This window comes from Rhamphochromis sp. 'chilingali' (assembly GCF_963969265.1).
Source record: "Rhamphochromis sp. 'chilingali' genome assembly, chromosome: 20".
Classification (NCBI taxonomy): domain Eukaryota; kingdom Metazoa; phylum Chordata; class Actinopteri; order Cichliformes; family Cichlidae; genus Rhamphochromis; species Rhamphochromis sp. 'chilingali'.
This window is the reverse complement of record NC_137947.1, coordinates 7075556-7097294: the sequence shown is the minus strand read 5'-3', so window position 1 is coordinate 7097294 and position 21739 is coordinate 7075556. Positions and strand designations below refer to the sequence as shown.

Sequence of the window (21739 nt, the reverse complement as noted above, 5' to 3'; positions counted from 1 at the left end):
TCTTTGTCCTTCCCCACGTTCCTGCAACAAAACATCCACCCTTTTCATCCGCTGTCTGGGTGAATAGGTTTATCAGGATAGGGTGATCCCAAAGTAGGTGCAGTCTGCAGTGTCAGTCAAAGCTTTGTCTTCACAGCATGCTTAGGTGTCCACTGGCAGCAATATGAGCCAAAGCAGAATCAAATAATAGTAACAATAATAATCAAACAATCAGGTCACTATGATTAATGAACCTACTCTGAGCTAATGCTGAGTTTGTTTGGATGTTTTGGGAGGAGAAAGGTTGGAGAAATGTCTGTATTGGTCTGGTTGGCCTTTTTTTTTAAACCAGTTTATACTAATGCTTTTCACAACCCCTCTAAGTTAACTGCCCCCCCTGCCAGTTTCTTTGGCACAAAAAAAAAAAACCCTAATGACAACATTTTATATCTGTTTAATCAAGTGTGCCTACAAATGAAAAAGATCATGATTCTGATGATGCCAACCATTTTATATCTATACATCTACCATCTACATTCCTGTCTACGGATACGCGTTTCATGTCGATCTGGATAGCGTACCGCATTGTCCCTGCTGTTTCATGGGCGCTCCCTGGGTAGACGAACACTGGAGGTCTCATGTTGTGATCTTATCACATGAAGGAATATGCTCCTTTCCCCCACAAAAAACATCCCACTGCTTTTAATGACTTTTAGTTTTAAAGTTTTTATTACCCGACTGGAGCACTGGTTCCACCTCTGTGAGGATTTGATGATTATTGACTTGGACCTCTGTTGTCTTGATTATTTGCAGTATGACTGTGACTCAAAAACATGGAGCTCTAATGCTGCTACTGCTTACTACCGCTTCTGAGTTTGTTGCTGCAACCCCCCCAAACATGAAAAATAAAAATCTGTCAATACTAACTTTCATTACGCTCTTTGGCCCCCGCAGTAACATTTAAAGGTCTGTGCTCTTGGGCCACTTACAAATTACACTGGAAAATGTAAAGGTCAAGCTGTGAGAATGAAAAACACACTGTAACGTTAGCTTAAAAGAAACAAAACATAGCACAATCTCCTTCCTCTGATAAAATTCCCACTTTTCTGAGCACTTTTTGTACAAGATGTCTTTAGAAAGTTACAAATTAGCATCAGACAAATTAAATTTACCCACCGATCCATTTGAACCATGCTTTCCTGTGGAGTGGTAAATTTTGCATTTACCTAGGTTCAAATTAGACCAATGTGGAAATGTGTTACATGTATTCACTTCTAGTTTTTATTTTCCCTGGATGTACAACCACACCATCTACTGGCCATTGATGTCCAAAGAAAAATACATGACTCAAAGGTTTGTAGAATTTATTACAATCCCAAGATCATAAACAAAAAGCAGCAATTAGACAATTATGTACAAGTCTATTCATTTTTTAAAAATACTTATGACAAGTTTCAGGTACCAGCCACAGCTTGGCCTCCTCAGTTCCATCTCTGTAAACTTGCTTTGACGCGCAGTGCTTTCCCGGGTCAGTCTCTTTACAGTACATGTGGAGAAGGTGGACACAGAATATAGTTTCTCAAACAGGGCCTCCTGATGACCACATTTTTTGTGAACCGACTCTTCCAGGGCATGGTCTGAAGAACGGGAGTCGTCTTGACATAGCACAACCCGCTCCTGAGCTCAGCGTTGTGCTATAAAAAGCCAGCACTGTGTGACGGCATCCTGTGGCTTCTTGTTACTCTGTCCCTGTTTCCTTTTCTCATACAAAAACATGTTTGGATCCATCAGGCAGAGAGGTGGGTATAACGGTGTTTTAAGACTTTGTGAGAGGTGGCGGCGGTAGTAGAAGAGGGCGCACATGAGGAAGGTGCATCTAGGTAGTAACATCTGAAGCAGTTAACACTGTTTACTCTGGCAATGTGATATGAGCAGAGGGTAGAAGGCTGTAAAAGTAGCGCCTGCTGCTGTAACTATAAATGATAACTTTACTTATGAAACACTGTGCACTTGAAAGAGTGGAAAACGTTCCGCTACTGTAGACGACGTCTTTCACAGTTGTTACATCATCACATGGTTTTATTCTCTCAGGTTTGCAAAGGACCTGGGTAACTTACCTCATGAGAATAAGTTTGAGTGATGTTGCAGCATACCTATCGACTGTAGAACGACAACGATTCAGGTCTTTGGCTGTGGGTAAGTAATCGCAGTGGGAAATGTACTGAGAGTATTATCCTTCAGGGACTCCTTAACGTTACTCTATTTAAGGTGGCGGTGTTAGGCATGTGGCTGCAGCAATAGGGGTCTCCTCGCGCTCTGACCGGGTCCTGCTCGGCCAGAGGGCGAGACGCCTGATGGATGCTGGGTGGACTTGCACACAGTGCTACTGCAGAGAGTGCATGAAGCTGTCCAGGTTGTACTCTGAATCATACTGCTGCTGGTCCCACAGCTCTCCCAAGCTGTCCAGCACTGACTTCATGGAAGTCTTTCCTGAGGTTGATGACTGCTCGCCCTTCTCACCTTTATCCTCCTGAAACACATTTACAGACAAGGGAGTTCAGCCAAACACAGGGGAAAGATGCGTGCATGTGTTAGTGGAGAACATAAAAATTTGACTGTTATTAGAAATCAGTAACAATAGTACAAACACTAGAGGACAGAGCTGCTCTCACCTTGTCGAGTGTGAAGAGGTTGAGGAGCTGGTCTGTGCCCATGCTCTGCAGGCTGGCGTTCTCTTGGCTTATAACAGTGTTAGCGATGCTCATCTTGAACTTCTGCAGTCCCATGATCTTCTCCTCCAGCGTACCTCGTGTGATCAGCCTGTACACGTTCACCACCCGTTTCTGCAAAAGACAAATGGAACGTACTAAATGCTTTCATGCCAATCTAATTTCAACTGCTTCTCTTTGCATCACTAGCTTTAGACAGCAGCAGCCTCTTGATACAATCCAAGGCTGATCCAATGTGAAACTAAAAGAAAGTCAATTCTTTACGCGGGATTTGATTGTGCAATTTCAGTGTCAGAGGAAGGTTAAGAGTCATCAAAACAACCTGGACTGCCTAAATCTGTCTACACACTGATATTCTGCTGAGCAAGTGTGTTCAACAACAGTACCTGTCCTATCCTATGGGCACGGTCCATGGCCTGCAGGTCCCTCATTGGGTTCCAGTCATGCTCCACAAACACCACGGTATCTGCACCAGTCAGGTTCAAACCCAGACCACCAACATGGGTGGTCAGCAACAGCACATCTATTGATGGGTCATTGTTAAACCTGAGGCACAGAAAGAAGAAATCCTAGTCTTGCATTCATTTAGCAAACTCGCATTGAGCAGACTTCTGTGTTTGACAGCGAGCAACTGTACAGATGAGCTAACCTGGAAACTATAGAGTGACGTTGGCCGGCCTGCACGCTGCCATCCAGCCTCAGGTATGTGACGGTGGGCAGTCTGGGTTTCAGCAGGTCATGTTCAACGATATCCAGCATACTCTTCAGCTGACAGAAGATTAGCACACGATGTTGGGCCACCACTGCCTCAGTGGCCCCCTCTGATCCTCCACCACCACCAAGTCCGCAGTCCAACAGCAGCTGAGAGCAGAAACGTGTTAGACTGAAGGCATGGGGCATCTTTGAAATCAGATACAAGTGAACGGTTGGATAACTGAATACAACAAACATCCTTATAGAATCTCTTCTTCCTACATATCTTTGTGTAAAATCAAAAAGTTATCAGGATCAAACACTTGGTCCACGGAAGATGTGAGAAAGATGACCTGAAGAGTGATATCTCACCTGTTTGAGAGCAGATAGTTTTGGCGCGTGCTGAATGTCTCGCAAGCTTGAGTTCTGTCCTGCCAGCTGCTCAGTGATGCGTTTGTACTCTGGATGCTGAGGGGTCAAGACCAAGCTGGGGTGGTTACACAGCTTCCGCAGGTACTGCAGCGCCTTAAAGAATGAAGACATAAACCCAACTATTAACACGGCGAACCATCAGCAAAGGAAAGACTGTTAAAAACTCACGTAAGGTTTTATAAGATGCAAATAATAAAAAACATTGATACAGATTTTAAGATGTCAGTCATCAGGAGGACAAATGAGGAAACCGTGTGACACTGACAAGCAAGAATTTCCTCACTGACGAGTCAAATCTCCAAATGTCAAATTTTAAGGGTAAAAGGCAAAAGAGAGATTATAAGCCTACAGTTTTCATGAGCAGGCCACTGTTTTGTCTGTCTTATATTCTGCCATGGTGTGGAAAATATGTGGGGGGTATGCAGGCACCATATTCTACTGCATAAATATTTAAGAAACATTTGCTTTTCCATTTACCAGAAAGGAACAATTCAAAGCTACACATTATGGTCAGGACAAACTTTCTTCACATATGAACCGCAAAGACCACATTTATCAAACCACACATACCTGGAAGACATGGCCTGTGGCCTTCAGCTTGGGCTTTTCCTCCTCCTCTGTAGAAGCTACAGAGATGCTGTCATCCACACTGGCCTTGGCTCTAGACTTTGCAAAGTCTTCATACAGCTGAACCTGCAGGCAGTGACGAAGCCAAAATCAATAAAACTGTGCCACTAACAAGTTTTACCAGCATGGATTCCAACCAAGACTTTGCAAACACACATTCCAACTACTGTTCATCATACTAATGTGGAATGTCTCCAAGGTCATTATGGGTCAATACCTGTAGAGGGCTCAGGTTGCAGTAATAGTCCTGAATTATTTTAGGAGGAAGATCCTGGAGGACATCCTCCTTCATCCTCCTCAGAAGGAAGGGTAGTACCTGTCGATGCAGGGCCTCCATTGCCAGGACTCCTACATGGAGAAGGCAACATTAATGGTAGGCCACATTCAGTAAGAGTAACCAGATAGAATGAGAGAAAATCTAATATCTGAAAAAACAAACAAAAACTAGGGGGTTCACATACCTGCCTCCTGCTCCCTCGATGAGCTTTTGGCGTCTCGGCTGGCTAGGATTGGTTTACCGTAGCGTGCAGCAAACTGCCTTTCTGTTCCGAGGAAGCCCGGCATTAGGAAGTCGAACAACGACCAGAGCTCCAAGACATTATTCTGAAGTTAGAGCATTAAACATTATTCCACTCTGAGCTGCAGAAAACATGGAAAGAATGGAAATCTCCATTTCCTTTTCAGATCACAAAGGAAGCCTCACCTGAATGGGCGTTCCTGACAAAATGACTCGGAAGTTGGCAGCCAATTGTTTTATGGCTTTGGACAGTTTGGTTTTCCCATTCTTGATCACATGACCCTCATCGAGGATACAGTAATTAAATTTTATATTTCTAGAAAAGTAAAAAGAAATAAAATCACTTTAAAATGCAGAACAGAAAACACAAAAACAAACAGAAAAACAAACAAACAAAAAACCTTTGGAGTAGCACTCACCTAAAAAAATCTATGTCATTTCGGACAACATCGTAAGAGGCTACAACAAGATTGTGTTTTTTCACTTGGTGTTGCAGCCTGAAAAGAAGTACATGTTTACTTAGCTTCAAATAAATGCATTTATCTCTACCCACACACAAACTGTTCTTCCTCACTTATTCAATTTTACAAAAAAAATGAGAGCATGAATCATTCTCCTGCAGTCAACTCTGACTAATCCTTACCGCATCCGCTCTGTAGGAGGCCCAGTGTAGTGCAGCGGGTTGAGGTACTCTTTGGCGCAGAACTTGCCCACTTCGTCCACCCAGTGGCCAGTCAGCGTGGGAGGACACACCACCAGAGAGGGCAGGGGGCTGCAGTCTGCTGCTTTAGTCTTGGCATATTCCTGTGCCCTGAAGCGCGCGCGCGCGCGCACACACACACACACACACACACACACACACACACACACACACACACACACACACACACACACACAGTCACAATTTCTAACACAGCGCTTCAAACATGAGACTGGATCAGAGTTTTAAAGGTCAAAGATCAAAGGCAGCTTTAAGAATGCACCGAGCCTGGACAGACCACCGCTGGTATTCAAGCTGTCAAACCATATTCTGTCTTTTATAGGGCAATAAGGCATGTGGACGAGTAATACCTATAAAAATTATTCTCGTGGAGGTTACTCGTGTTTTGTCTGCATTTAAACCACATTAAAAATGGGCGTAAAACAACTCACACTTATTAAGCCTCTGACAATGACTGCATAGAGTAGCATAGCACTGTTTAAACAGATAATATATTTGAGCACGTACTCCATCTCTGTAACAGTGCTGTTAGTACCTGAGGTAGTGATCGCCTGCCAGAATGCAGATGGACTGCAGCGTCTTGCCGAGACCCATGTCGTCACATAGGATCCCATGCAGCTTGTATTTGTTCAGGAATGCTAACCAGTTCACTCCATCCTGCAAGATTAAACACACCAACGCTCAAATACCACAACACTGAATATCAATGTTTCACTGGTTAATCATACTAATGATTAGACAAAAGTCATCAAAACAATCTCTTCAATGACACCCATCAGTTTCAGTGCCTATGAGTCAGTTACATTAGTGATGCTGAGGATATGGCAGCGATTTCAGCAACATTTCAAACAGGATGTCTTCACTTCTGTATTACAGAGATAGATTCGTTCTCAGTAGAGCTGCTAGAAGCCAGTTCAAAGAAGAGCCAGCACATTTACTTAACCTCCATTTGACTGCTTTAAAATTTACTGTAAAGTAAACCATTTGTTGTCAGCATCTCTATCTATGTTGCCAGCCTTCCGCATTTAAGGGAACCTCAGTCTTTAATGTGGCAGAAATACGGTCACACTGGAGGTGATGAGACTAAAGCACTAAACTGTTCCAGAAGTTGTTCGTGTGTCAAAATATCCACAGGGTGGGCATCCTTAAACGTGACACAAACCTGCTGGTACTTCCGGAGCTCTGCTTTAATGGGCACCGGGATTTTGTAGTTCTCCAACTTTCTGCCATCTAGCAGCTGCTCCAGGAAGTGACGTTCTCTAGCTTTCTGCCGGATCAGGTCAGCAGACATGGCAGGAGGGTCTGGTATACCCGCCTGGTAGAAAAGAGGAAAATACATTACTCAGAGTCCAAACCAGAGGTGTCAAACATAAGGCTCGGGGGCCAAAATTTGCCCAGCAAAGACTCCAATCCTGTCCACTGTACAGCTGTGGAAAATGTAAAGGTAGGTATAAATTCTGGACTTTCACAAGTTTTACAGCTTTCTTACTGATCAGGATTCATGGCGACAGATTTACTAAAGTACTATTTCTCAGCAGAAATTTTGAGGCAATTGTACTTCTTTTTCTAATATACAGCTACCCCAGGGATCAAGTTTGTACTTAAACTTCTATACCCTGTATGTAGGTCACAGTGTAAAAGGAGTTTGACATCCCTGATGTAAACATTAAATAATTATTAAAACTGCACTTTAGCCTGCTGTCTGGGTGCTCGTACCTCTAGTGGCAGCAGGCGGATGAGTGTAGCAAAGCACTGTGTGGCCATGAAACGAATGCTGTCGCTGGGGTCGCTCATGCGGCCTAGCACTGGTACTACCAGCAGCACGATGTAGGGCACAATGTCCACATCCAGCTGCTCCATGACACCTGCAGGAGTCTTGGTCAAGGACAGTAAAATACAGCACAGGAATACACTAAATAAAGGCACAAATAAATCAGTTCTGGAGTGCTCTTATATCAGAAAGGTAAAAAAACTGAAAGGTAATGTCACTGAAGGATACAGGCTAAAGCCTCGATGGCGCCTTCTTGTTTGGTGCAGTCATCAATAGCAGCTAACCAGGGTAATACACACTCAAGGAAACTGTTCATGGTCTCCAGTGTGGCTATCTTGCTAAGCACACCAACACAGCGTGCTGCCATGTGACGTACTGCTGTGTATGGGTGCTGGAGGCAGGTGAACAAATGGGGCAGGTGTTCCAATAACTGCAGGAAAAGGAAAAAAAAAAAAAAAGTCCAACAATCTCCATAAAATGTCACGGATTCCAAATCCATGATAATCATAAAAAATGATCAAAGTAAATCAGTCAAAATGGATCAAACTTACCAAAGGCTTGAGTTCGGCAGCCATGGCTCCTGCCATGACTTCCAGTACTTGTAGAGAGTTGACCAATTCCTGAGCTGCAGCGTCGCCCCTCTCCAGCTGGGCCTGCCTATCTACAACACATGAAACACAATGATTCAGAGTAACAACTCTGTACATCTTAACGATGTGAAAACACGGAAGGATATAGAGAATCTGTTCGGTGAAAGGAGGCCTTTCATTCCACTGATCACTGAATCGTGAGACTCTATACAGCTTTTCGTTTCTAAGATATCTACAATTAAATCTAAAATAGCACAGTTTATGTTCCTAAGTGACAGTTACAGGTCTATATTGGTGAAAATCAAGGTGACGATATTTTCACCAGTGTCTATCAAAGATCAAAACCTGATCAACATAATCAACATACCAATGCACTGATTTTCTGTTGCCACTGACGTCAGTGGTCCCACCGTATTCTCCCAAAGGTATGGCAGAGACTTTGTGAGGTCTGCACCAAAGTGCCGTGCAATAGTTGTTAGGGCGAACTCTGCACCTCGTCTCTGAATAAGAAATGGCTTCCTGCTCTGAAATGAAAGAAAAAAAGACCAAGAACAGTAAAGACAACATGGCGTTGTTGGTTTTAAGCTCAATGTGTTGAAAATGTACTTTAGTTCTTCTGTACCTCATCATTCTCTGAGCTGATGGTGCTGCCAGGAGGAAGCTCTGTGGTTGGGTTTTTTGGCGCTTTAGGAGCTGGACCCCTCTTACTGGTGATGGCAAACGCAGCTCTTTGGTGGCGATACAGAGTGATGATACCTCGAGATTTATTGACCATGTGATGCATGCCGTCTTTCTCCAAGCCACCCCCTGAAAGCATGACAATTAAGAAAACCATCAGTGTTAACACATGATTTTTATATTCACGAGTCAAACCTTTTAAAACATCACTGAAACCCCAAATTTAAAATCCTGTTTGTAGCTGACAGACTGAAAATAGAGCCAAGCTTCAAAAGGTCTCACCTTTGGCATTTTCCTGTGTCGGAGGTACGGGGCAAGCAGATGAGGGCGTGGTTGCAGAGTCCACACAGGCTGAGGCACAGAGGTTTTTGATGATCTTAGGGTTGGGGCACGGCGAGCGTCCGGCACACTGTTGAAGCAGCTTGGCTATAAAAGAGGCAGCATAACCTTGGATCAGGGTGTTCTCCTCCCTCTTGATGGCCTCCATCAGAGGCCTGACGAGTGGGTTCAGTTTGTCGGGGAGCACCTGCAGGTTAATCACGGCACAGGCTGCGATCATGTGCACACGCAGATGCAGCTGCTGCCATTCTGTGCTGGTCTCCATCACAGTCGCTTGAGCCTGCTGCCGTTTGCTGTCCAGGGCTGGCCACTGTTTGGACTTTACATTAAACCCGGCTGTTGACTCTGCAAAGATGGTGGTTACCTAGGGAACAAGCAGGAGGGGGATAAAGGGTGTGATTGAAAAAGAGTCTGATGTGTTACAGAGTGCAATATCCATTAACCTTCGAAGCCAAGAATTGTTACAGTTTTTGATCAAAAATCATTCATGGTTTTGTTGAGACACCATACCTAGATGACAAACATGCTGCAAAATCCTAATAAAGATCACGGTGCTTCACCAATCTGATAATCGTGTGTCAAAGGTTTATCAGTGCACATGTGTGTGTATTGACTTACCAGCTCACTGGCTTGATCAATGGTGAAAACGTTACAATTGAGGCGGTCCTTGAGGTCTATGTTGGCATCAGCAAGCAGTGCAATCAGCTGCTTGCACTCATTCTGCATGCGTGTGAAGGGGATGGCGATCTCATCATAATACAGCTGCTCAGACAGAATGGCCAGAAGACGAGGCAGCACGGTGGATGACACCGACTGACAATCCTGAAAAGATACGAGAGAAAACCTTTCAGCTTCTGAAAGCCCGATTCTGCTTTGCTGCCAAGTCAATAAATCTTAATCTTATTTAACAAAAAAAAAAAAAAAAAAAAAAAAAAAAAAAAAAAAAAAAAAAATCTCAACAACTGAATTTTACCTTCTGCAGTGCAGCCCAGTCACAAAGCACTAATGCCACTGCGATTCGCTGCAGGGCAGACTTGGAGTTGAGATGGAAGAGCAATAGCTGAGCCAAAGATTCTGCTGGTCTGATCTCCTGGGATGCAGCATTGAGTTGAGGGTCACAAATACACCGACACAAAGCCCCCAGCAATCTGGATTACACAGGTACAAAGAGAGCAGTCAGTGCAAACGCAACCTCGATCATTTAGTCAGCAATTCCAGTTATTTCTTGAGAGTTAAAGATCATTAAGTTAAAGAGTTTTCTTCCCACTATAACTATGAAAACTTACTTGGCAGCCATAAGTCGAGCACGAACTACTACATAGTCCCTCGTAACTGGGTCATCTGTCACCGTCTCTGCACCCGCTATATATTCCTGAACAGTTTCCTTCACCTGACTGCTTGCTTGACGTCCCTTTGTGCCACATTTATCCTGTTTGAACAACATGATATTAGTTAAAGTTTGTTTTATTTCAGAAGATGCCAAATCTACATGTTTGACGTGGTTTTAAGAGTGGAAAGACACCTTCTGTAGACATTTGTCCGCTTCCCTTCTTTTAACACTATTAGTTCATTACATGCAAAGCAAACCTGTCCATCCCAAGTTCTTTTTATTGTTCCTCAGTTCCGCCACACCTTGTTAAACCGGCATTTAAGCCACTTGGTGGGTGGGTGCACGCTTCTGTGTGCCAGTGCATCCCCTGTCTCTTATTTCCTCCTCCAGACGGTTAAGGTTTAAGCTCCACTGGCTCAAAAATGCAGAACATGGCTGTAAGACTCTTATTGTCTGCCAGTCTGTAACCTAGCAACCACAGCAAGGTGCACTGACTTGTGTGATAGGGAATCTGCATTATTTGCATGAACCCATTGATAAAAATAGAAGTGGAAACACTGAATCATTCCAAATTATGTCATGCTGACCTTTTGTTTAAATGTATCATATTAATTCCTGTCACTGTAAAATTGCTCCTTCCTACTTCTAAAACAAAAGATACGCTGAAAATAAAAGTTTTTATGTGTATAAAGATAAAGTATACAACCTTGGAGCGGGCTTTTACTTCCAGCAGCATGTTCAGGTCTATTGGAATGTGGGAAGCTTGCATCATGAGACAGAGCCAGGCACCCATCCATGGACAGCTGGCTGCTACCACATACTGTTGGGGGGCCTGAGACAGCAGCTCCATCCACACCTGCACATAAAAGACGCAGATTAACAATGCAAAAAAATCAAAGTCTCCCATATGTGCTATCCAAGTATAAAAAAAAATAAAAAATTTAACATTTACATTAAAAATCAACAATACAGCATCGTCAATATCGTTCCAGCTGTGTTTTATAACCAAAGTTGGACAGAGTTTGTCATTTAACCCAAAGTAGTTAGGTGAGTCATGTAACAAACCTTTAGGATCAGTTCAAGGATTTCCTCATTGCTCTCTAGTATGCAAGACTGGAAGATATGCCGCAGCATGTCTTGTAGGATGGGATTTATCCACGCTGCACAGCTCTGGAACAGCAAAACCACAAAAACGCCACCTTATTATTAGGGATGCAATTCAGTTTAAAGCTGGATTAAGAGCTAAAAAAACAAAACAAAAGAAATATTTTGCTCATATTTTTGTAAATACATGTAGATGTACTATCCGATTATTATTGTTAGATCTTTACCTGGTCAGCTTTAGACAGTAGTGTGTAAAGCGTTTCCAGTGCTGCTCGTCTTACTGATGATATAGTGTGTCTCAAGAATGGCCATACCCGAGGAACCAGAACAGTTAGTGACTGCTGCATGCTGGGATGAGAAAAAAAAAAAAAAAAAAAGGGTCATAGCTAAATTGTTGGCGCTCGCCTAATTTTGTGCTTGTGGTTCTGTGGGGTGTATTGTCTGTTTGTGCCCTTTTATGGAAAATTAGGTCATTTAAAAAGTGTTTAACACAAAGTACTGTTGTGAGTTGGCTTTCACCCCAAGTTACTAATAATGTCAGTTAATGTCAGGTCACTGACAAAATTCTATGACAGCACTTAATGCTCTTATGAAGACACCCTGCAAAAGCTGTGTATGGTTTGGAGTCAAGGTTTGAAATATGGAATCGCTGGAACCAATTTCTGGTATTGTGAGTCTCCTATTATTCAATAAATCAACAGTATTTTTTGATATATTACTTTATTAGTCTCTTTTTTGCATAAGCTTGAAACTGACCTGCATTGTCGAACCTGTGGATAGGTTAGCAGCGAGGACAGCAAAGTCATAATACTATTGGTGGAAGCAGTCAGATCGTCCAGGTCTAAAAGTGCATCCCATAGTGTGTTCACTATGAAGGGTACCTGAGAGACATTAAGTTTTCAGACTAAATTAATAAGCAACAAGGACAGCAGAAAGTTTAACTACTAACAGAATGCACATTTCACCACAGAAATTGAAACTGGTTTTGTTTCACACCTTATTGGGCAGTAGCTGCACCAAGCCCCTGACCACAGGGATGAGGGCTGCAGCTGCCACGGCCCTGACATCGTCATCCAAGTCCTGTAGGCCGTCTGTGATTGCAGGGAGCACACGGGGAAGTAAAACAGCAATCAAGTCCTTTGACACAAAAGAGAAGATGAAAATCAGCATGTGTGTATACAGCATCAGAAAGCGAGATAACAACGAGAACATATGTGTCCAGTCTGAAAAAAGCTTTTTGTCCAAGTATAACACCTCCTGTTCCCCACAATTCACATTCATGGCCACACGCTACTCGAATCAAATACAATGTCGAATCTTGCTATTCTTATTCAAAACTCATCATATGCACAGTGATAGAGATGGTGTACCTGACGAACAGCCAAGGTATACTTGATTCCCAGCAGGCCTCCATGACGCACCTCCCACTGGTCCTCTTTCAGCAGCTTCAGTAGGACATCTACCGTCCTCGAAACACCAGATTCATTCATGTGGCGAAGGGCCACACCCAGTGTCTGAGCACACGTCTCCCTAACAGGAGCCACTACCTGTCAAAAGGAAGAGAGCAAGATTGTGATAGAAAGAGTTAAATCAAAGCCAAAGACACAGATTGAGCTGAGTGACACACATCTGACAAACATAAGTAAAAAGTTTGGCTTCCTCCTACAGGCTAAACATGGTAACACACTGTCACAATCAGACCTCAATTCCCTGCATCTGTGAAGTCCTAGTTTATCTAGTTTATGCTAAATTAATAATTTACTGAGAATTTACTTTAATTTCTTTGAAAACAGTGATTTTGGAAGGAATTTTATAAAGAAATGTAGCACCCAATCAAAAAAAAAAAATGTTTATTATATACATGTGTCACACTTAAAAAAAAAAACAAAACAAAAAACAAAACAACCCCCCCCCCCAAAAAAAAAACAAAAAAACAAAACAGTAACCTTTAGCATTGTCCCTACACAGCCTGCAAATTCCTGGAATGGAGAGTGCTGAACCTTTCAGTAAGGCGCGTAAGGGAATGTACAAAGGAGTGGAAAAACTCTAGGACAAATATGTTCAAAAAACATTTGTTGATAAACAAACAAACCTACCTCATCAGATACAAAATCGCCAAAGCGGTCCAAAGCAAAGACACACAGCAGCCGGATGACCACGTCTTCTATCCATTCCTGATGCTGCCGTAACATCTGCATCAAAATATCAGTACAGTCTGGGTCATGTCCGATTCTCACTCAGCTGTTTAAAAAAAAAAAGCAAAAAAAAAAAAAAAGCCTGAAGATGTGGTTGAGACCTACCTGTTCTGCAGTGCTTCCCACCACCTTCCCTCCCTCAGCACCATGGGACTTGAGGATTTCTCTAAGACCGGTGCCTGCACCATGACGAACCTGAGAAACAAAAACAACACATGTGGTTATTCTTTGAGCCCACTCTACCCCCTCTCATTCAGCTTACATTATCAAGTGAAAATAAGTATTGTGTTTTTACCTCCCACGAGGGATTGAAGAGGTCATTGCAAAGCTCCTCACAGAAGCTCTCCAGAGGCCACTCGTTTGTCTAAGGAGAAAACAATAACGCATCAGCTATTTGACACTGTCATCTATACCAGCTTCACCGACTTGTTTCTGATTGCTTACCTCCTCGAATAGACTGGAGTTATCCGGAACGTTGTCGACTAGGATCTTATGCTCTGTTGCTGGTTGCTCAGTGACTACGTTGGTGGTTTTTCTTCGTTTCTCCTCAGGTTCACCTTCAAAACTGTCGTTACTAAAGGTTAAAGACAAATGAAAGTCACAGGATATGATAACTCTCGAATCTTAAAAAACTAAGTACGCTGACAAAAAAAAAAAAAAAAAAAAAAAAAAAAAAAAAACCATGTAAAATACAACACATGCACTCTTCCAAACATACAGTTTTGATTAGAATCCAGAATATATAGATAGTCCTACCTCTTTTCATTAGGATCCATGTCTCTGGATCTTTGCTTTGCTACCAACTTGGCCATCCTCTTAGCCTTATTTTTCTGACGACTGCTCATGCCTGGTCGGAACTCTGAGTCGATCAATTCAGCTGCCTGAATGGTCTAAAAAACAAAAGAGTGGTGTTAATTAAGAAATTCCTCCTCTAGTGAATCTCAAAGTGGGGATACTGTTTCAAGAAAACTTTCCAATTATAATAAACAGCAACTCTAAGCTGACAGCTGTTGAGTCTGTTTCCACAGGCCCCGCTAGTTTAGAGACTTATTCCTCATGAAGAACGAAAAACAAGACAGAACATCTTCAACCGGTCTTTAACTCGCTAACGAGGGAGAGCTTTGGTCAGAACCAGGTGGTGGAGCATAATGCTCATCACCTGTCTCTAGCCCAAATCCTTCAAAGAGCAGCTCTCTATTGACAAACTGTTACAATACACATCACAGCACAAGCACCTCCCACTGTAAAACCCCCCCAATGGTGCTAAGACAAGGCACTGTGTATGTGTGTGTGTTCCTGCTCACCAAAAGGATCATAAAAGCAGGAAGTGTACAACACAAGAAACAGATCTTTCAGATACAATGTATCTACAATAAAACCCACGTCAGCCTCACCCAGCACCAAATTGGCTGGACAGGTGGTCAGAGACAAAGGAATGTCTTTGATTCTATAGTTTGAACTAAGACTTTACAAATTTAAGAAACACAATGACAACATTCAACAATTTGACTTAACAACAGCATTCCCTCTGCCTATTCACACACAAACCATTTTAATTTCCTCATCCTGTGCTTGACTTTCTGCAAACAAGTGTTCCAGCAAATGAAGAACCATAGTGACAGTTTCAACAACTGGAAGCTGCCACAAATATTGATGAGGCAGAAATAAAAAAAGATGATGAATCTACCCTATTGCTATGCCGTGCATACTCACAGGAAGCGTGCAGAACTTCACAAAAAGGGCCCACGACATGAAAATCAAACTACATGACCCATTTACAAACAAAACAAAAACAAATCTGGCACAGACAAGTTTTTAATACTGCAGTGCAACAGGTATAGGTATAAACTGCAATAGCATCTTTTAAGCCTAAAAAGTTCTGGCTACACTGAGAGGTATGTTTAAGACTTCCCTTTGACAATTCATTAAACTCAAAGAGACAAAATGTGTGCTAACATATGGTGACTCGAGAGGTCCGAGTGAGACTCACCAAGTGGTTTCCGGAGCTGGATCCAGCTGTGGCTTTGCTTCCGTGTGCTCTGAGGGCATTGGGTTGACAGGTATAGTCCAGGTCCTCGTCGTTGAACAGCTCATCTGTGTTCATCCCAATAGCAGCACCCATATCTAGACCCAACTTCTTCTGAAGAAGCTTTCTCTGGCATGCAAGACGTTCTTTGGGGTCCATCTCACCTGAGAACAAATGACAGGAAGTTGGCTGGAAACTTTAGAAACTTTGGCTCAAAGTGCATGTAGCTGACAAAAAACCCCCCAAACAAACAAAAGATTTACGTTAAACAACAGACAGCATTATGAATGGTCTTGAATGTCACACTGAACTTGTTAAATTTAGTAAACAGTAATATTGGGACCAAGAATGAGAAGTCAAATGAGGCCAAAGGGAAACGACATTACGTGCGTTACGACATACACAGGAACTACAAATTCAAATGACCACCAAAAGATAAGAACGAACAACTTTCTCCTTTCAAACTGTATTCAAATTTGTAACAAAGCAGTCTTAATGGTCAGGTTTGACTGGCATTTGTCCAAACACATTTCAACCTGTTACAATGGTCTTCATTTTAAATCAAAAACTTATTAGATAATGTCTTTCCTCAATGGAAAAAAACAAGCAGGAAAATGCAGATTTAAAATCTTCCACTTTGGTAAACGCCACATACAATCAGACAAGAGGCCGTGCAGGTTCAGACGTGTGCATGGGAGAGGGTGTAAGAGCATAGATGTTATTGCAGCTGAAATAATATTTGAAGAGTCACTACAAACCAGTTTTGTCATCCTGCAGCTCAAATTCGGCCCCAGCAGATCCCAGCAGAGATGCCCCGTGTTTCAGCAGGCGGGAGATGTCAAAGTGGTAGAAACTCAACCGGTCGCAAGATGTTTCTTCTGGAGACAGGTCTTCACAGGACTCTTTACAGAACAAACACAAAGTTTCATAATATTAAATTGTCATTTCAAATGGTGTAGCCAAGTGAAAATGAAAGGGAAGGTGCAATATTCAAATTGTAGGTAAATTAGCACAGAGCATATAACACAGAGAAGGTTATAACTCGCAAAAACAAAAAGACAATGATGCAACATTTCACTATTTTACAAAAAATATTAATTAGTGTGAAACTAAACAGACAAAAAGACATCAATTTGGGGCATGGACACCTACTTTAGGCATCTTTTCCAGTTCACAACAGAGGGCATCATGTGTTAAACCAGTATGTATTCAATTACACCCTTAAGCACCTAATAATTAGTACGCAAGTTTTCACACAAAACAGTCACTTTATGAACTGATATGAAACCTAAGTCAAACCTATGTGGTCTGAATTTTTTCATAAGCATGTTTGACCAAAAGAATAGATCACTTCACAAAAACAAATGATTATTGTGATGCATATACCTCCAACTCATCACTTAAATATTTTAATGAGAAGGCACAAATGCTCACCTTCTTTAGGCTTTGGAGCTGGTTTCCATTCAGGAATATTCTTCACAATGGCCTCTACAGCTTGGCCTGCTGCTATACGGGTGTCCCAATTGGGACTCCTTAGATAGGTCAAGACCTTATAAATGACAGAAAAGAGATTGCATTGACTCTTTGTACAATTGGCTGCAAACAGAAAGTTTTAACAGATACAGCCAAAGAGGTGTACCCAAGATAGCCATATTTTAAGACAGCTGCTGACAAAAACAAAAACATATAGAGTCTGATCTTGTGATGCACAGGAATTACTTGTACATAATCTGACATTGTTATTTGAAAATTTGCCCATGTTTAAATTGAGCATTCATCACTGCAACTTAATATACACCTGATTGTAAACTGTGATAAGAGAAAAGCGCCCCAGTTAAACCCCATACAATCTCACAAAGCTCAAGACTAGGGCTGAACGATATATCGCATTTGCGATAATATCGCGACATGATCAAGTGCAATTTTCTAACCGCAAAGGCTGCGATTATACTGCGATTATAAGGCTGTCCAAATTACTACCATATCCCAGAATTCATAGCGCGGCCCAGCCAAACTCCAGTTTCCAGCAATGGCGGCCGCTACTAAGTTTTAAAATTACTCATACTAATCTTTCTGGGTCACAAAATAAACTTTTAACATATTTTCAGGCGAGAAAGTAGTTGTGTAAACATCAAATATCTGCTCGGTTTATCAAGATATCCCATATTTGCAAAAGTGCTTCGACGTTTTCAGAGGCGTCTGCTACCCACCAGCTCGACAGCTAGCCGGGAGCTCGAGGATTACTGATGCGGCCGAGAACGGCACAACTCCCGGCACATCATTTTCAGATCACCGCGGAGTTTCGCTGCTCGGGTTAAACGTAATATATAAGTCACTTAGACAACCTAAAAATGTTATTGTTGGGCTTTTTTCAGTGTTTTGTTTGTTCGTGAGTAAATCGGTTTGGCTGAGATTAAAGTTATTAGATTAGATAAAATAAAACTTTATTAATCCCCCGGGTGGGTTCCTCCTTGGTTTTCACACAGCTGACTAAACGTCAAACAGAAAACTTATTAAACAGAAGTATGAGACAGTCGAGAATTTACACCAGTGTCTGGTTATATTTTAGATAGCAAGAAGCAGACGGCCGAGTTTATTAAACTCCACCGAGACAGCGGTGACGCTATTCAGAACTAGCCTTCTGATTCAGAAGGCTAGACCGTCCAATTTCACGCCTTTAAACTTTAAAGGCGTGTTTGTGTGTGTGTTTATACAATTGCTATTATGTTTGCACTTTATGTGTAATGTTACTGACTGCAGAGATCAGTAAGATGTGTGTATTTTTTATTTATTAGTTTTATTTATTTAATATTATTTTTTAATTGAATGACTGTCTAGTAGTTCACAGATGTCGAAAAACTGAGTGTGGTAAAGCCACTGATTTTTTTTATGTATATTTCTGCAATCTGCACATTGTACTGACTTTCATTTTAATGTTTACACCAGGGTTCCTTGTCAGCACTTTATGCTCAGATGTTTGTAAGCTAAAAATAAACTATTGTGTATGTTCAAATATACTGTTGTGATTGAAGAAGTTAAATAAAAATGTCAGTCATCAATTCATGCATCACCTCATGTCATCATAACAGAGGTCTGTCTTCCAGGAAAGAACAGTTTAAAATTAATGTAATATAGTATTGGCCATACTATATGATGTATTGCTTGTCTTTGTTTAATAATACAGAAGACAAAGACCTTAAAAAATAATCGCATATCGCATCGCAATCGCAATATTGGGGCAAAAAATCGCAATTAGATTATTTTCCATAATCGTTCAGCCCTACTCAAGACTATAGGATTGTTCTGTATACAATAATGAAGCTCAGCTCATTAATCTGGTTGGAAACACAGATGCCTTAAGACATTATTAATATTCCACACATCTGAGTGTGAGAGCACTTATGGATACTCAGGCTGGTATAGCCAACAGGGTTGTTTAGAAAAAACAAACAAAGACGACATTCTGATACTGCTGGGTTTTCTTTCCCTTTAAGTCCCAACTTGAAGCTGAGAAAAAGTTCACCAGCAACTACACAAAAACAGTTGCAGTCTGCATAACCAACTCTATTTGGACAGCAAACATGCAAAGCAAATATGGCGTCAAGTCACCAGAAGCATTGCACTACTACAGACAACTTAAAAATATTGTTCTTCTTTTGCAAGAAATTCTCAAAATATTTGTCACATATGTACACCTTACAGCTATGAAGGTGTGTACACATGAATATACACAGAAAAATATTTTTTCTGCTCGATAGCCTGTGACAACCCTCACAGCTAATCACAATTATATGAAAATACACACCTTTGATAAGAGGTTATTAAGCTCATGTGGGTGGAGTTTAACCACTTCTCCAAGCTGCTGGGCTGCTGCTTTCCTGGTTACTGGTGTGGTTCCAGTGTCGAGCAGGATAAATAATCGGTCAAGTCTAAAGACAGGTTACAAGAAGCACACAAAAGAAAACAAATCAAGGTTGAAAGTAGTCAGTAGAACATCAGCGTGGACCTTCTTGACAGCCACTGTCCAGTCAGCAAATTACACAATGTTTAACAGTGGCAGCAGAACATTAACCTGTTGGATCACTTAATGTTCAAACATGATGTAATGAAGATTTAAGATACTGAAAGCATTTTTTTCCTAAGAATGAAGCTCTCAATGTTACCCATTAATATAATTGGAGTTAATTTAAAATTAATTAATTAATTAAATCGGCATCATCCTGGAATTTTACGATCAGTCCATCTGTTTTTGATGCTCTACGGTGCAAATAATTAAAGATGTAAACTAATTAAAAGAGTCACTACTTTATTTTCTTGGCTTTGCACCCAAGCAACCTGCCTAATGATTCCAGTCTTTCACCAAGGTCATTAGCAGTCTATTAATAAAGTGAAGTGGATTAGGGATGTGCAGATATCCCTTCAGGTTCTACAAACACTTAATCTGGACAAGAGATGAACGCACACTAATATACACACAACACGTGGACTCGACACAAATTTTAGAAATTCTGTTTACAACAAGAATATTTGGAAGAAATCAAACGTCTCTAAAAATCAGTTTTAAAATTTGGACTTAAAAAAAAAAAAAAAAAAACTATCATCGAAGTGTGACTGTTTAGGTTTCTAATATTAACATAACTGGTTAAATATTAGAGAAGTATACTTCTCTAATATTTAACCATTGTTGGAGTCATTTACTTTCAGAACTTTTCCAATGCAGCATTTGCTTTGGAATGCAATGGGCTTTTCTTTTGTGTTTTTTAAAATCTTTCAGATGTGGGTGTGTGATTTTCATGATTCACTCTGTGTAATGAACTCTGAAGGCAGAGGAGGTAAGAAGGATGCCCCCCCCCCCCCCCCCCTTCTGTGTGCAGTGTTCCTATGTGACCCCTGTTTAGTGTGCTGTTATGAAAACTAAACTAGCCCCTGAAACACACTTAAGTCAAAATTATCCCTGCCATCTCTGTGTTTTGTTACAATGCAAAGGCATGAACTGGAGCACTTAAGAAGTTTCATAAAGGATCTTCTTGATCTATAAGGAAAACCTGCTGGGCTGGAATCAGAAAACTGGACTTACATGCCATCAGCTACACAAGAGCCGTGAAGTCTTCAGTACCAGAGAAACAACATAACAACAATCCCCCAACAAACTATAGGTGGACTACACCTGAGTGTATTTACGGTTGACTTACAGGTGCAACTGTTCCGGACACTGACATTAACTGGTTGTGCATGCAGAGGCGGCTAGCCAGTGGTGGCATCTCTTGTTTGCAAAGCAGCTTTACTGACATAACTCCACAGCAACGTTAATTAACCTGTACTTAACGCCGGCATCAGCAGAGTGTTACAGAGTACTGGGATATATTTTAATGTCGCACCTGAAAGTGAACACGAGCCCAAACTTACGTTAACACTTCGAGGGATATCACAAGAGGCGACCAATTCACACTGTAACATTACACTTGCTAACGTTTGTCAGGCGTCGCCATGCCATTCTCTTCCTAATCAAAAGCTAGCAGGTATTAGCAAGCCCGCTAGCTAATAGCAAAAAAAAAAAACCCTGGGATAGATAAACAGAGCTACTACAGACGTATCTTACCTCGATACAGCCATGGTCAGTTATTGTGGGCACTTCAGCGTCCTACATCCAACAGGCACCCGACAACTTGAAACTTTTCTTGCTACGCTGTTTCCAGTACGACAGATAACAGCAGACAGTCATTAGCTAGCTAGCAGCTACCGCTAGCTAGCCGAGGCCCCAACAGTGTGCTTCTGTCTACCAAAGAGAGAGAGTTCACAACCAATTCATGTCTTCAAAGTTGCCCCGGTCGTCTCTCTGCTGTCTTCTTCCACAAAATATCGCCAAGTACCATTAACATAAAGCCCAGTTCACCCCTCAGAACTCTTCGCAGATAAATATTTTAACCTGATAAGATTTAAAGAGTTATTTTGTTGCACGTTGAGGACGACCCAGAAGACTGTTTTTATATGAGGAGCCATCTTGCATT

At 41.6% G+C, this 21739-nt stretch overlaps 1 protein-coding gene across 1 annotated transcript; it reads right to left on the bottom strand.

Annotated features, from left to right (window-relative positions):
* Positions 1-1326: 1326 nt before the first annotated feature.
* Positions 1327-21739, bottom strand: btaf1 (BTAF1 RNA polymerase II, B-TFIID transcription factor-associated). Its single transcript, XM_080868907.1, has 38 exons — positions 21331-21739; positions 19537-19660; positions 17166-17280; positions 16490-16633; positions 15696-15895; positions 14462-14595; positions 14150-14279; positions 14001-14069; positions 13811-13900; positions 13607-13702; positions 12881-13057; positions 12507-12647; positions 12267-12391; positions 11738-11858; positions 11472-11576; positions 11113-11262; positions 10363-10505; positions 10050-10224; positions 9695-9898; positions 9020-9440; positions 8682-8866; positions 8427-8583; positions 8021-8130; positions 7698-7899; positions 7415-7563; positions 6861-7013; positions 6234-6355; positions 5621-5788; positions 5397-5474; positions 5164-5293; positions 4922-5063; positions 4678-4808; positions 4404-4526; positions 3774-3926; positions 3358-3569; positions 3095-3254; positions 2652-2822; positions 1327-2509 (listed from the first exon to the last, which is right to left on the bottom strand). The coding sequence occupies exons 1-38, from the start codon at positions 21342-21344 to the stop codon at positions 2363-2365; spliced, it is 5571 nt and encodes a 1856-aa protein (XP_080725033.1). The 5' UTR covers positions 21345-21739; the 3' UTR covers positions 1327-2362.